Genomic DNA, 17,124 nt, shown 5'->3' with positions numbered 1-17,124 from the left:
GCTGGTAGTTTATAGTTCAGTTCTTACTGCACTATTAGAAACACATTAGGGTAACATACTCAACCTCCATACTAATGCATAGGTAGCAAAATAGCTTAACAAATTTGGTTGTTAAAAAGTAAGCTGATTGGGATGCCCAGGTGGCTCAGTCAGTTAAGCTTCTGCCTTCGGCTCAAGTTATGATCCCAGGGTCCTGTGATTGGGTCCCATGTTGGGCTCCCTGCCCAGTGAGGAGCTTGTTTCTCCTTCTACCTGCCACTTCCCCTGCTTGTACTCTCTCTCTCTGGCAAATGAATAAATACATAAAATCTTAAAAAAAAAAAAAAGTCAGCTGATTATCAAGTTCTGATTCAAGAACTAAGAACCTAGTAAGAGAAAGTGCTTATCTATCTGTTGACATGTTTACCATTGTTTGACTCAGGCGAAGTTTAATTTAACATATTGAAACGACTTAGATAAATATTGTATTGGTGATTTCAGAATTTGGGGGAAAGAAGACATTATTTTTATATATTTAGAGAATGATAGAGCTTATGTAATACTTAATTTTTCTCATTTCTTAGGTTATACGTCAATTGATAGGATGGGAATGATAGAGATTATGTAATATTTAATTTTTCTCATTTCTTAGGTTACACGTCGATTAGCAGTTTGCAACATGGACTGGGACAGATTAAAGGCAAAAGATTTGCTAGCTCTGTTCAATTCATTTAAACCTAAAGGGGGTGTTATATTTTCTGTAAAGGTGAGAATTGATTTCATTTTGAAATATTTCTAAACATTTTAAGTTTAATCTTTTTTTAAGTCATAGTTTTCCTTTTAAGGAAAATAATCTGGCAGTTGTCTGGTATAGTTAGGCACAAAACTTGTAGAATAGATGTAAAAGTTAGAAAGGAAGAGGTAAAATTATTGCTCTTGATGGGTTATACAATTGTATGTATTTTAAAAACCTGAAGAATACAATTGAAAAGCTATTATAATATAAGGCTCAATAAAGGGGCAAGTAAAATAAATGTTTTTTTAATTGCATTCTTCAATTTTTAACCAATTAAGAATAATCTATTTTTGCTAGCAGCAGAAATGTAAAATCCTTGGGAATTACCTTAAATATATATGATATACATGAAGTAAACTATAACACTGGATAAATTTGAAAAACTTAAATAATTGTTGAGATACCATATTTCTGTAGAGCAAGCCTAGTGATTAAGAATCTAGGCTTTTCAGTATGACAGACCCGCATTCAAATCTTAACCCTGATACATGCCATGTGATCTTGGGCATTTTATTAATTTCTCAGATGTGTTCTCTCACCTGACAAGCGGATGTAACAATAGCATTTCCTAGGGTAGTTGTAAGGATAAAATGAAAAGAAGCTCACATTAAGCATTTAGTACAGTACCAGAAACCGCTCTAAATTATTGTTTTGTTTAAGTATTTAAAGATGTCAGTTCTATAGTTTTATTGTACTTTCAGTTATAATCTCAGTTCATATCAAAGAAAAAGGATACCAGTAATCATCTAGAAGAATAAATAAGTGAGAATGACTAATAAATTTTTGGGAAAACATACCAGTATAAAAGGATTCGCTCTGTGAGGTACAACATGTGAACATTTTATATTACTACAAGAGTTAACAAGTTTGGTTAAAAATGGAAAGACAAATTGATGGAATGAAATAGGTAAATAGAAAAATTCGTATTATAATACAGGCCAAAGTAAGCTTGAATTGGGACAAATGAGTGAGTCTTTGTGTAAAGAGCTTAGTTCAGATCTTCACCTCATCATAGTCCAAAATTAACTCCGGATAAAGTAAGGAAAAAAAAGTTAAAACTCAAACCATAGAAACAGAATAAAATAGGATTGTGTTTCTGTTAAATCTTGTGTTTCAGGAAATGCGTGGTAAGAATTTCTAGACTTAGAAAAACAGAGTCAGCAGATGTGACTACATATGTATTTAAAATTTCTACATCAAAACCTATTGCCACTCAGATTAGTAAGGAAAACTCAAATCCCCTATTTAATAAATTGCATATTGCAGAGAACTCAGAAAAGCATGTATTGGTTAGCAAAAATATATTAAGCCCAGTAATGTCAAAATAATACAAATTAATACAGTTTTATTTTTTCTCAAAAGTAGCCAACATACAAAATTACCAAATCCCAATGAGGGTGAATCCTTTTTCTTTTACCAAGACCCTCTAAACTGTGTGATAAGATTACTATCACTGGGGCGCCTGGGTGGCTCAGTGGGTTAAGGCCTCTGCCTTCGGCTCAGGTCATGATCCCTGGGATCTGGGATCGAGCCCCACATCGGGCTCTCTGCTGGGCGGGGAGCCTGCTTCCTCCTCTCTCTCTCTCTGCCTGCCTCTCTGCCTACCTGTGATCTGTCTGTCAAATAAAATAAATAAAATATTTAAAAAAAAAAAAAAAAAAGATTACTATCACTTCTTTTCTATTTAAAATATTTCTTAAAAGAAAGCACTGGATAAAGGATACGACTCAAGAGAGAAAACAAAATTGTTTTTCTTTATGTTTTATATACTTCCTTAATCATTTTTGTGTATTTTGTGCCAACTATTTAATCTAGTTGTGTGTGTGTGTGTGTGTGTGTGTGTGTGTGTGTGTGTGTGTAGGTACTTTAAGTTCCTTGAGCACTTAGAGTCTTCTTTTGGTTTTCTTAATTTTTCCTTTGGATCCCAGGACCATCTTGTTCTAGTTGACATATGCAGAAGATAAATCTATTTTTGTTCTCAAGCTCCATATCTGTTACTCTCCAGCGAAAACTATTTTTAAGGAGATTCCTCAGGGTGTTTTAGCTTCCTGTAGTAGGTTTGGAAGTGAGTCATCCTTGCTGTTTTCATCGAGTTCACTTGTAACTCTCAGAATTCCTGACCTTGATAGGTCTGGACGTTTTAAGAAAAGTAAAGTATAAATTACATTGATCTTATTTTTTGTGTGTTTAGATATATCCTTCGGAGTTTGGAAAGGAGAGGATGAAGGAAGAGCAAGTTCAAGGACCAGTAGAATTATTAAGTATTCCGGAAGATGCCCCTGAAAAGGACTGGTATTAACCTGTTAGGGAAAATAAAACTAAATCTCCTAAGTTCATGTTGCTAACTCACAATTCTGGTCACTTTAATGGGACTAAAGTATACGTTGTGCCTGCCTTTCATAGTTTAAAACAAGTTGCAAGCAGATTAAAGTCTATCATAAGTGGCACACTATTCCAACAACCTTTTGTGTGTATATTCATATTTCTATATTCATCAAAACAATTATTGCAGTTTTGAAACACATTTCATGATTAGACTGATTTAAGGCTCTCAACCTCCTTGCTCTTAGTAAGTTTTGCTTTTTCCCTGGAATGTTGCTTTCCATACATGTGGCACTGAAACCCTGTTTGCCTTCGAAATACATAATTTTTTTTAAATTTAAAGATTAAATAAAAAAATAATAAGTTTTTATCATAATAATGTATAGAAAAAAATTTAAGGTAGTTTTTAAACCACTAGGTGGAGCTATATGTGCACGTAATAAAAATGGTAGTTAAATAGATGAGTGGCAGAACAGCCAATGACGACCCTCAAGGAGTATGTTGTAGTTCAATGAAATTAAACTTATAACCATTTAGACTTGACAACACATAAATCTGGAATAAACATTTTCAAGAATAGGAATTTCTTTGTACTGAGAGCTAATGTTTTCCTAGCATATTTATTTTATAATAGTGATCTTGTTCAGGAGTTTTACTTGAGAGGCTACCGGTGGTAGCAAAACAGAAAAGACTATTCAAGTATTAAAATTATGAGTAAGCATATGTAATTCTCACATGCTCCATTTCTGGATACTAAATTTCAATCAAAATATTATCAGAATAATAAATTGAGCTTAGATATCTAATGCCCATAAAGGTAGAATTTAAGGAAAGATGGATTGAAATGAAGGCCAGGTTGTAATATATTTTTCTTTAAATAATCACATTTATTTTTTAAAGGAAGGTAGGTGTTTGTGTTCCTGAATAAGTAAGTTTAATGAGTTTTCTACCTTTTAGGACTTCTAGAGAAAAATTGAGAGATTATCAATTCAAACGACTCAAATACTATTATGCAGTAGTAGACTGTGATTCTCCTGAAACAGCTGGTAAAATTTATGAGGATTGCGATGGCCTGGAATTCGAAAGTAGTTGTTCATTCATAGATTTAAGGTAATCCAGTATGTGTCTTGCTAGTTTTATCTTGTAGCATAATATTATTGTAGGAAGTAAGATATTAGACTGGTAGTATTTTCTGTTGTTTCATATTGTAAAAGAGAATTTTTTGCTTTAGGTGAACTCTGTCCTATGGAACATCACTCTTAACAAAGAAAATTATAATGAGAAAATTTTAAAGTGTTGTGTATGCGTCACTCCACATTTATGTCCTGAATTTCCAATATACTGGCAATGTTTTTAGGATAATGGCTTATATGTAGTGATATTTCTTTGCAACTCTCTTTTAGAACTAGGAGCCAGGTGAATTAACTCTGAAAAAAGGCACTGAGGCGGGGGCAAAGGAATTTCCTAATAAACTGGTTCCTCTAGACCTGTGCTGTCTAATACAGTAGTTACTAGTCATATCTGACTATTTAGTTAAAATTTTTTAAAATTTTAAATTTATTCATTTGCTTCATCACTAGACACATTTGAAGTACTTACTGGCCATATGTTGGACAGAGCAGATACAGGACATTGCTATAGTCACAGAAAGTTCCATTGGACGGTGCTGCTCTAAATGCTCAGTGAATGGATGGTGTTGCTGGCTTTGTCTTCAGACTTGGGCATTATTTTCACCCCACGTGCAGGTTTCACTGGCCCTAGGCTGAAAAACCTTAAATGGTGGTAAATGTCAGTTCCGAGGAAACGGGAATCTGAACTACTATACCATTTTTTCATTAGCCTAGTGTTTTTGAACCCAGCAAATCATTCTCCTGTGACACTTGGAATAGAAATCAGTTCTTTTGTTTCCAGGTTTGTGAGAGGCTTTGTTCTCAAAATGAAATATTTCTGGAAAAAAAAATGCATCATTTCATAGTCCCTGGCTTTCATATTTCAAAGGCATTTGGACTGGTATAAAAATACAAATAAAAATTTTTGAATTGATAATTTAAGGTAAGATTTTAGTACGCTTGCATTTATAACAAGAAGGGCTTATCTCATCGGACAAGTATTTCTTTCTCTTTTCTTTTAACAATTTCAATAGGAGGTACTTGTTTTGAGTGTTTAAATAGTAGGTACCAAACATTTGTTAGAATGTCAAACTCCTTGGGTTTCGTGAATTCATGTTAACATGTTCTTTTCAGGATCATTTTGTTCTGTTTCCTTTTTGGAATAGGGATAGAATAAGGATAGTTAGAATAAGCTCTGGCAGGCCTAGAAAATAAGATCAATGAGCATGGAAAAAAATTACATTCCCTGTTTTATTTTGTTAAACATAACATCAGAAAAGAAAGTTGAGTTTTCTGCTACCATCCAGTTATCTAGAAACTTTGTTTCATCTGCCCCAAAATATAAATGCATGCATATTATTAACACTTAAAAATATTGATTTCAGATTTTTTTCTTTTGGTCTTTGTAAAAGTGTTGCTGGAGAGGATATTTTGTAAACCTAATGAGCCTTAATTACCTGTTTCTTCCCCCCAAAATCATTTTTGGTGGATTATAGAGCATATGCTTTTTGTGTGTAAGGAACCAAAAATCTCCTTATATAAATTATAAAACCTAAATGTATTAACCATGGGTTATTTAACTCTGCATTTTCACCCTATGTTTTAGCCTGATGCCTAAGCATTATCAGACAATTACAGTGGTTAATTTACATATAATAGCTAATTATTTGTGAAAATAATTACAAATTATCTTTGTAAGATAAGATTATGAAGATTTTTTAGTCATAAAGAATCAACCTTAAGCGTTTTTCTTATTTTCAGTGACACCTTATGTGTCTGACGCTTTACATTCAGAACACTTATCTACTACTAATTCTATTTGATCTTTGGCATATCATATAGCAAATGAAGACTGTGCAGGAGTCTAGGTCTTTTTGAAACATGAGGGACCCATGTGTGTTTGCACCTGACTCATATTAACTGACTCCCAGCACAGGGCTTCTGCCTATAGAGTTCAGTTTAGTGGAATTAGAGATTTATAGTTCATGAATTTCAGAAATTTTGTGCCAAGGTTATTTCTAACATAGTTTGCCCCATCTACATACGTGTTCTATAGAAACTTTTATGGTGTGCATATATAAACTATAACTGATTAGAAGAGAACCTAAACTCTGGTTGTTTATCATTACAGCATATGTTTAAATAAATTTACTTTTTCTTTGCTTCTTAGGTTTATACCAGATGATACTACTTTTGATGATGAGCCCAAGGACGTAGCCTCAGAAGTGGATTTAACAGCATATAAACCAAAATATTTCACATCTGCCGCGATGGGAACATCAACGGTATCTCTTAACTTTTAAAAATGTATAGCTGGACTCTTGCTTTCAAAAAAGAATTTGTGTATTATTTACTTATAGCATCTTCAGAAATGGGAAGTATTCAAAATTTTAATGCACAAGTACAAATAGATGTGAGACACAAGTGTATTTGCATTTTTATCTACCACATCTGTTTGAACCTATTTTCAGATTTTTGTTATCCTTTTAAGCTTGAGTCAATACCCACAAATGTTTCTTTTTTCCTCTGTCTTTCCCATATATTCTTATTCAGTTAAATTCTTTAATAAGTAATATGTCAGTTATTAATATCCTGAGGAGGGGAAAGGAGGTAACAGATAATCTCAAATCACAGTTAAAACCAGTGGAAATTTTAAATAGGAACACATTTTTTTCTGCAGATATGATCTAAAATTATAAAAACAATTGAAGTAGAATAATTCAGGACTATTAGATATCACATTATTGCTTAGTAATGAACAGCCAGAAGATTTCTGTTGAATTAATTTGTTACTTAGCTGCCTACATTCTCTCTTCTCCTTTCCCCCACCCCCACCATAAACCTTCTGCCCACAGATAGACTGCAGGAACCACACAGGTTTCCCATTGCTTTTTCTGTGACAGACCACGGTGCTCTTCTGAGAATAGGCTGGTGGTAGAGAGCTACCGTTACCTGTCACCTGCATACTATGTTGGGTACTGTTTGGCCTTGTTTAGTTACTGAGTATGGGAAAACCCCACTGTTATGCAATAAATGACGTTTAAAAGCTTCAGTAATATAAAATATAGGGCCAGATTATTTTCAAGACTGAAAAAACACTGAGGCAAGTCTGTCCAGACACCCATTCTAAAATTCTAGGGTCCGGCCATACCATCCACATATAGACATGTCCCAGTTCCAGCAGCAGTTTTATGGTTATCACTCTGACAAATTATCAGAATAGGATAATATGACTGACTAATCAGAACTTCTAAGGTAATGACAGCTATCTTAAAGATTCTCTTTGTTAATTGGTGCCCATTTTGTTGTCCTGATCTGAGGAGATTAGACTGAGGAAAAAAAAAAAAAACAAGGGTAGGGGAGCTACCCTGTGATGAAGCTAAAACTTCTGACAAGACCCTGTCTGAGAATGGGGGCAGCATGGAGGACAGGAGCCAAATCAGTCATGCTATAGATGAATTTCTGTATTATAGGGGTTTACTATACTTCCAACCAGTACATGCCTTTCTTATCAGTGGCTCTTAATCTTTCTTGGAAAAGGGACCCTACTGAAATTCTGTTGAAAGTTTATGAATAGATTTCGTGTAGTTTGTAGACCTCCTGAAAAACTTAGAACTCCAGGTGAAAAACATGTTTTTGTTGATTCATAATGTTAACTTTTTCACTGTGCATTTTATTTCTTTTCCCTACAATTAGTTGAATTTTTACTCCTAATATTAGAATAGCTTGCATATAGCGGAGAGTTAGGAAGGAAAAGATACTGGTTAATGGATATGGTTCCTCTTTCATAAGTAAAATACTTTCTATTATGCATGTCATTAATTATTTGTTTTAGCATGTCTTTTTTAGCTTACATCCACAGTAGTGATAAATATTCTGTGAGTAAGAGTTACTGACACTTCTGTTTTTATGTTTGTTTTATTGGTGAAAGGTGGAGATCACGTGGGATGAGACTGATCATGAAAGAATTACAACACTCAACAGGAAGTTTAAAAAGGAAGAGCTTTTGGACATGGATTTTCAAGCCTACTTAGCTTCCTCTAGTGAGGAGGAAGAAGAGATAGAAGAGGAGCTACAGGGTACTTGTTAATCTTTTGATATTTTACATTTGTAAGCATTTAGACTGTGCCTAATCTAGACTTGTTAATGGAAATATGTCTTTGGTGGTAGCTTAAAAGGGAGTACCAAGCTAATTCTTAAGCTGTCTGCAAAGCATACTCCCATTATAGTGTTATATACACCTGCAAATAGTATTTGAAATTTTTTATTTAGAGGTATTTTTTTAGCCTGAATTTCTTTAACCATGAACATTTTGTTTAAAACTGTACCAAACAAAAAAAGCCTGGCCTTTTAGATTTGTCCTGATTCATATAGTTTGCAGTCTCTTAACAAACTAGTAAAATGCCCTATTACCCCTCCTCCTCCTTTTTTTTTTTTTTTTTTTTAAGTAAGAGCTTCTTTTGGATTGATGGATTATTTTTTTAAGATTTATTTATTTATTTTAGATAGCACAAGTGGGAGGGACAGAGGGAGAGGGAGAGAGAATCCCAAGCAGACTTATCACAGGCCTGAGATTATGACCTGAGCTCAAACTGAGAGCTGGATCCTTAACAAACTGTGCCACCCAGGTGCCCCAGTTGATTGAATATTTTTTATATCCATTTCTCTTCAAATAGTTTTGAAGGTAGACTCTGTTTCTGTCCATTTAGTGATTATCCTAGAAATTGTGACTTGCATTCTTAATTTATTAAGGTCTAATAGTAATTAATATTTTTACCCTCCTAGATAATACAGGGAATCTTAAAACAACTCTCATCCTATCCTATGTATTGTAATTCTATTTTTTTGTAATTCCTTTGAGCTGTTAATATTTAAACTGCCCTTATTTCCATTTACCCACATTTCCTCTACTTTCTTAAATCTCACACTTATATCTAGGATCATTTTCATTCTACCTTATGTATATCCTTGATAAGTTCTGGTAGTATTTGCTGGTGTCAAACTCTCTTGAGTTTTAGTATAAAAATATCCTTATTTTGCTTTCATTTGTGAAAGATACTTCCACACGCAAAAAATTGTAGGTGGGAAATCCTCTCCATCCCCACACTAATGATAATATCCTACAGACTTGTAGTTTCATTGTTGTTTTTGAGACATCAGTTGTCTTTTTTTTAGTCTTTTGAAGATTATCTGAATTTCTGAATTTTCTTTTTTCTTTTGACTGCTTTTAAAGTTTTTTTTCTTTTTTTGTTCTTTCTGCAGTTTTACTATGATAGTAGATTTCTTTTTATTCGTGTGCTTGGAGGTTGTTGGGTTTCTTGCATTTGTGTCATGTTATCTTTCATCAGTTTTGGAATTTTCTCAGCCATTATCTAATTACATATTTCTTCTAACCTGTCCTGGGGTTCCAAGTAAGTATATATATTATTTCTTTCCAGTATGACTTCCATCTTGCTACTGTCAGATTTCTTAATCTGTTGTCTCTCCCTTGTGTTCTGGATATTTTCTTTTGACCTATCTTCCAGTTCATTAATTTGCTTTTCATCAGTGTTGAATCTGTTGATAGACCTATCCTTTGAGTTCCTAATTTTGGTTATTGTATTTTTCCTGTTTGTAAAGTCCTGTTTGGCTAATTTTCAAATCAGCAATATCACTTTTTATAATTTTATATTCATTGCAGATATTTTCAATCCTTATCTCTCTAAATGGTGTAAGCATGTTTTTGTAGTCTATGTGTGATAATTTCAGTATTTTAAGTCTTTTGGGGTTCATTTTTTGTTTACAAGATATTTCTCCTTTGTTTTTTTGTATGCATGGTTAACTTTGTGTGCTAATTTGATAATTGAGATGAGTATCTGATCAGACAGAACTTTCATTTACTCTGGTCATTCTAGGACTACATTACTCCCAAGGTTTAAGGCTTTAGGTTCCGGGGACTTTGTGGGTGATGCAAGTCTTCATGAAGGCTGGTTTACTTTTAGTTGGCGTCTACCCTAATTGTTTATCCTTCTGGGTCCCTGCTTAAGGTGGACATAGTAGTTGAAATCTTCTCTTCTCTGGTAACATTTGTCCTCTTGGCCCTGCCAGGCTGCCAAAACTAGTTTAGTTTTATAGCTGTTTCTTCTGTGGATCAGTAAATGTTCTCAGGAAAAAAATAAATCTTGAATGTAGTATCAACTCCCTGGTACTCCCTTCTTGATTTTGAGTCAGTAATTTTTTACTAATTTATCAGTTCTTCGAAGGTTTTTTTTTTTTCCTTTTTTTAAACCCATTGAAGATTTTTAAAATATTTCATCCAACTTGATATGCTTGGTGAAAAGATTGGTCTGAAGTGTCTAGCTTGCCATGAATAGAAGCAGAAGTTCTCAAATTATCTATGTTTTATTTAAAATTTTGTTTTGATGATTGAAATGTTCAATAGCATATTTTCTAATTGTATATGCTATTTGCTTAAAATAGCTCATTTTTTAAAAATAGAACCAAAAAAAATCTTTTTTCCTCTATGTAGTCTGGCTCTGTTTGGAAATGGTTGCTTAGTTGTAATTTCTTAATCAGTTTTTGGTTGATGCTGTGTCCCTGATATATTCACATCTTCATTTATTTATCTGATAGAATTCCCAGTCATGCACAATTGTGTTAAGAGGTTTAGTGCTGACAATGAATACCACAAATTTTAAGCATAAGTATTTTAAATTAGCAGTCATGAATATTCTTGCTTTTATTTATAGCTTAATTATTTTTCATAGCTGTCTTTTGGTTTTGGTTTTTTATATGTGTTATTTTTGTGACCTGAACATCAAATTAAATAAAATTCTTCTTTAGTGTTAACATAGGACCACTAATTCTTAACTTTTTTAGGTCCTGTGATTGGCCTGTCATCATTTCTTTAAACTACTGAAGACACTGCTACACTGCTTCATTTTCTGAGTTTTTCATAAAGTGCTACTCTTGAACTATGCTCTACACATGGAATGGAAAATCATGCTTAATCATTCTAGTTTCTTTGTTCAGACATCTCATATTAATAAAACCACATAATTTCTTAGGTATTTAATAGTCTTTGAAAAAGTATGATTTGCAGGAGTAGTTATGGGCACAAAAGCCTTCTCATTTATTTTAAGGCCTCAGTGGCTGTTGCTTGTTAATGTTTTGGCTTTCCAAACAATTGAGTGACCATTTTATTTCTAATGTGCCCAGAAGAGCTAAGCCCTTTTTCAGATAGCCTTTGAAATATATATATACTGGTTTATGTATATATTCTTTTTATTCATAATGCCTATATGGTCATTTAGCACTTTCTGAAAATTCTGGTTAGTTTTTCTTCATTAGCAGCTGTAGATTAAAGGAAAGAAGAGAACATGTATACATGTGAAGAGTGGCTGTATGTTAACAGTTTTCTTTGATTGGTTTGGGAGAACTGATACAGATTTTAAAATGACATTATTGGCATTTGGACAAAAATGTATTAATTTGTCAATATATTCTCAAGATCTTGGGCCCTCTGGTTTCAAAGCCTGAGTTTACCACATAGTAGAGTTATATAGATTAGGTTTCCTAAGCCCTTGTGCTTTTCTTTCCATAGCTATGAAATGAGGATAATAATGGTACCTGGCTCGTGGTTGGAAAGATTGAGTTAATGTTCATAAAGTGCTTAGCATACTATCCCATATCAAATATTTTTATTTCTAAAACTTTAAGAATTAATGGCTTTTTGTTTGACATACACTACTCATTAAGTTTTAAAAGCATGCATTTTTCTTCAGTATTTGAATTGATTGCCAGCTTACTTTAATCTATAATTTAGTGCTTCTGATAGATAGATTAGTATATTTGAATGCGTTGAAGTTAGTAGATGTTCCCAGTGTTTATAAAAGATCGTTGCAGGGGAGCACCTGGGTGGTTCAGTGGGTTAAGCCTCTGCCTTCGGCTCAGGTCATGATCTCAGGGTCCTGGGATGGAGGCCCACGTCGGGCTTTCTGCTCATCAGGAAGCCTGCTTCCCTTCCTCTCTTCTCTGCCTGCCTCTCTGTCTACTTGAGATCTCTGTCTGTCAAATAAATAAATAAAATCTTTAAAAAAAAAAAAAAAGATCGTTGCAGGGCTTCCTCCCGTTGGATTTTTTGTCATTCCTTATATAGTAGTAAGGCTTTCACAAATTATTGTCCTTGAATTGGAAAAAAACAGACATACATGAGTTATCCCACATTTTAGAGCTTCAGAAAGTAAAATTTTAGTACTGGAAAAAATCAATTTAAAGTAGGCCATCAGAGACTTACCACTAAAATTTCAACCTGGAAGGAGCTTGCTTCTAATTATGTTTTCAGAAGTAAGCTTTTAATAGAAAGAAATACATTGCCATTTTGTTAATGTGTTCCTGATGTTTTATCCATTGAATTATGGGATACATGACAGAATTCCATCCAACATTATTTTTGTGGCACAAAGCACAAACAGGAAAAAAATGAATTTCAGCTGTTTGAGTGAAAATATAAAAGTGTGATAGGATGGAAAGAATGTCCTGGACTATTTTTTTATTCATTTAGAGAAAAAAAAAACTATGAAAACATTTACTTAACCAGTGCTTTTTTCATGTCACCTTTTTTAAGATGTGAGGACAATCTTAACATTGAAGTTTGACAGCTAAATGCTTAATGATGTTAGACATTCTTAGTGACCAGTTAGCCATAGCTTATAGAGGAGAGGGTCTTCATTATGCTGCTTCTAAATTTTCCTCTACCAGGGACGTTTAGTCAATTCAATAAGTCTGTATGTTTTGCATTAAAACCCAGGTTCTCAATTTATGTTTTTGACTTGGAAAATTACAGTGGAAATACAGAACAAACAAACTTTTCACGTTATTAGTTTTCTTTGGTATTTGTTGGCCATGAATTTTATGTTGTTCCTTTGTATTCTGATTATTTTTTATAAAATTAGGAAATGGAAATGTGGATATTTTTCCACACAGGGATATTAGTTGAATTAATTTCTATTTTATTCACTTTTATTCTCAGTGTATTGATGACATCCTGAGAGTAAGTATACTTTTATTCACCATCAAATGGAAAAGATTCATAATTGTTTGTTTTGGATTTCGTGGAGCTTCCTTTATCTGCCTCTTGAGCATAAATAGTTAAATCCATATACCAAATGCATCCCAACAATATTCAGCCTCCTTTTAGTGACCGTAACATTTTAAAGCCAGTGTGCAGGTGGTGGAAGACATAAAGAGGGATAAAGTGCTGTTTCCCCTGTCTTGTTTATAGGGAAGAGACAGTCCAAGGATGTTGCATATTTAGTAAATTATTTTGAAACATGAGTTTTAATAAAAAGGGAGAGTCCCAATATCCTGCTTAGACAGGACTAACTTACATTACAGTTGATTTTTATTATAAACAACACCAAATGCTTTCATCTAATTCATTTAATACTATGTTTGTCTGAGGGGCGCCTGGGTGGCTCAGTTGTTAAGTGTCTGCCTTCAGTTTGGTTCGGGTCGTGATCCCAGAGTCCTGGGATTGAGCCCCACATTGGGCTCCCTGCAGCAGGAGGGCTGCCTCTCCCTCTCCCACTCCCCCTCCCCCTGCTTCTGTTCCCTCTCTCACTATCTCTTTCTCTGCCAAATAAATAAATAAAATATTTTTTTTAAAAATGTTTATCTGATTTTGGTATTCTGTTGTTGCATTTTATCTGACAACAACTTTTAAAAGGTGCTGTAGTGACTGAAATTTAAATACTGGATTTAAAAGTCAATTATTTCTGTGTATTAAATGAAATTTATTTTTTTATTAGGTGATGATAAAGTCAGTGTGGAAGAAGAGGGGAAAACAAAGAAAAGTCAGAAAGATGATGAAGAACAAATTGCTAAATACAGGCAGCTCTTACAGGTTATTCAAGAAAAAGAAAAGAAAGGCAAAGAAAATGATATGGAAATGGAAATTAAGTGGGTTCCAGGTAAGAATTAGATATTCATTAAATGTTTACTTGTTTTTCTTCATTTCAAGATGTTGAGTGCATTTTAGATATGAAGGAAAAGAATATTAACTCTTGGAAACATAAGCCTAAAAAAAATCTTATTTGCCAGGAATATTTTGGTGAGGAAGTTAACATGGTAATTGCATACATCATTTAACTCCCTTAAGGATTAGTGTTTTAGACTCTTGCCAGTTTATTCTTGATTGGTTTCTTTGATTAACTAACTACAAATTATTTCTGTCCACTTATGAAGGTAGACCTTTCCTAGGTTTGATTCCAGTATGCTCAGTATATACAGACTTGAATCCAGGCACCATGAATTCTAAGATCGTTAAACATCTTTTTAAAATGTGTAATTCATAAGTGAACTTTTCTCCCATAACTCTTACTAATCCTTAATTACCAAGGTTTCACTAGCACAAAATATGTAATACATAGTTTTCTATCTCAGTTTTGCTGTGAAGAGTCAAATACAGCATCGTAAGTGATTTTTATAACTGCTTTGAAGGGCTCCACAAACTTTTTTTAAAGTGGTACAATACTAATTAAAACCATGTCAAAGCTAAGCAAAGAAAAAAGCTACTGTAAATGAGGATTTTTTTTTTAGCATACCCATTTTTTTAGCAACCTGAGCAAAGCAGCATGTACCCTCGGAAACAGGATTGGTTTTGGAGATTACTGCTGTTTACATACATGTATATCTTTTTTTTTAATTTCAGTATAGATAACATATGGTGTTACATTCGTTTCCAGTGTACAACATACATGTATATTGTTTAAAGCTAGGTAGAATTTTTGACCAAGATTCAGTTCTTTTGCCATAATTCATCTCTAGATGAAAGAATACGAACAACTTGTAAGAATATCATTGCTAAAAATTAAGTGTTCTATATTCAGTTATATCTTTTTTACAACTAGTATGTTTATTCACGGGCAATAAAATGTTTGCATAGATTTTTATTTGTGGGTATATTTTGATATTTGAGAGTTGATTGACTATTGTAATAAATTTCCTAGAGTGGAGTCATCCCCTGCATACTCCTGTAGGAAGGTGGTACTATGTTATAGCCCATTTCTTTTAAATATTTGTCTTTTGCAGGAAGTGATGGTAAGAAAAAATGAAATTTAGTAGTGTTATTATCTGAACGATGGTTGGGAGAATTCAGTTTAGCCTGGAGAGGGAAAGTCTAAAAAGTAACTCACTAGTTATTTTCAAGTACTTGCAGAATGAATATATTAATGAAGGCCTCATTACTCTTAATACTTCAGAAGTCAGTATTTTTGCCAGTAAATCAAATTTGAAGTAAAATAGAGTTTAGCGTAATATAAAGAGGAGTTCTCTTCATCATTAGAATTGTCCAGCAAAAAATCAAAGATGCTACTTTTAAGTGGTTGGATGCCCTTTTCCGTAAGTCTCTCAGTACAGTGATATTACCGTATCACCCAGGGATGTTTGTGAAGCCATATTTTACTTGAGGTCCTTGACTTTATGATTCCAAGGAATGTTGAATTCTTTTAAGTCAAATAGGTTGTAACTGCAGTTTAATCTTAGAATGAACTCAGTGATTGAAGATTTTTTTTTAAAGATTTATTTATTTATTTATTTTTGAGAGAGAGATAGAGCACGTGTGTGCTGACACATAGGGAGATGAAGAGGGAGAGCAAAAACCTTAAGCAGACACCCTGCCAAGTGCAAAGCCCTAGCAGGGTTCAATCCCATGACTATGACCTGAGCCAAAACCAAGAGTCAGACCCTTAACTGACTTAGCCACCCAGGTGCCCCCAAATGAAGATAATTTAAATGAAATTTAAAAAAAAATAAAAGATTTTATTCATTTGACAGAGAGAGCACAAGCAGGGGAATAGCAGGCAGAGGGAGAGAAAGAAGCAGGCTCCCCGCTGAGCAGAGAGCCTGACGCAGGGCTGGATCCCAGGACCCTGGGATAATGACTTCAGCTGAAGGCAGACGCCCAACTAACTGAACCACCCAAGTGTCCCTTAAATAAACACTTAAATTGAAGTATTCAGTTGACCAAGAAGGCAGATTTATAATAAACTTGATTGAGAAGTTTTATAGCAAATATTTCAGGTTTGTCAAGTGAACCAGGTCAAACCTTTGTCTATGGTAATACAGTTATATATGGAAAATACAAAGTGATAGTTATACTTGTATTTATAACTGGAAGATATAAGCAATACAGTTTTCCTGGGATAAACCTCACTTGGTCGTGGTGTACTACCTTTTTTATATATTCCTGGATTCAACTTTTGTTAAAGATTTTTGCACCTGTGTAAAATGAAGAGTATTTGTTTATAGTTTTTGTTTCTTGCATTGTCCTTGGTTTTTGGTGTCATTCCTGAAATGAATTGTGAACTGTTCCCTTTTCTATTTAGCAGTACATTTTTTATTTTGACTTTAATTTCCAGATACAATATTGTCACAGAAAATATCTTGAAAATGAAAAATTATCATCTATAATTCCACTACCCTAATTTAGCCACTGAATGATTAGTTGGATTGATTTAATTTATCATTTCTCTGTTGTTGAATACTTAATCATATTTCTAATCTTTCATTGCCATAGACTTATGGCTGTTGGGAAGAAATGTGACTAAAGGCCATTAGTGATCTCAAACCCACAAATATCAGTATTTTCTTTTCTTTTTAAAGATTTTATTTATTTATTTGATAGAGAGAGATCACAAGTGGGCAGATCAGCAGGCAGAGGTGGGGGGAAAGCAGGATTCCCCCTGAGCAGAGAGCCCAATGTGGGGCTCAATCCTAGGAGCCTGAGATCATGATCTGAGCTGAAGGCAGAGGCTTAATGCACTGAACCACCCAGGCACCCCCAAATAACAGTATTTTGTTAGACTCTTCACATTCATCACCGGCTAAGTAATTGACTTGCTATTTTAGGGCTTTTTACTTTCAAACATTTTTTTTTTA

At 33.7% G+C, this 17,124-nt stretch overlaps 1 protein-coding gene across 1 annotated transcript in view; it reads left to right on the top strand.

Annotated features, from left to right (window-relative positions):
• Positions 1 to 17,124, top strand: part of ESF1 (ESF1 nucleolar pre-rRNA processing protein homolog) — a 62,494-nt gene that overhangs the window by 6,730 nt on the left and 38,640 nt on the right. The window contains exons 4-9 of the mRNA XM_080814766.1: positions 632 to 745; positions 2,967 to 3,067; positions 4,055 to 4,207; positions 6,377 to 6,491; positions 8,138 to 8,285; positions 13,995 to 14,156. Coding sequence (XP_080670892.1) covers positions 632 to 745; positions 2,967 to 3,067; positions 4,055 to 4,207; positions 6,377 to 6,491; positions 8,138 to 8,285; positions 13,995 to 14,156 — 793 coding nt within the window. The remainder of the gene's footprint in view (positions 1 to 631; positions 746 to 2,966; positions 3,068 to 4,054; positions 4,208 to 6,376; positions 6,492 to 8,137; positions 8,286 to 13,994; positions 14,157 to 17,124) is intronic.

This window comes from Martes martes (assembly GCF_963455335.1).
Source record: "Martes martes genome assembly, chromosome: 9".
Classification (NCBI taxonomy): Eukaryota; Metazoa; Chordata; class Mammalia; order Carnivora; family Mustelidae; genus Martes; species Martes martes.
Note: the sequence above shows the minus strand (reverse complement) of the source record. Positions and strands in the feature narration are given on the sequence as shown.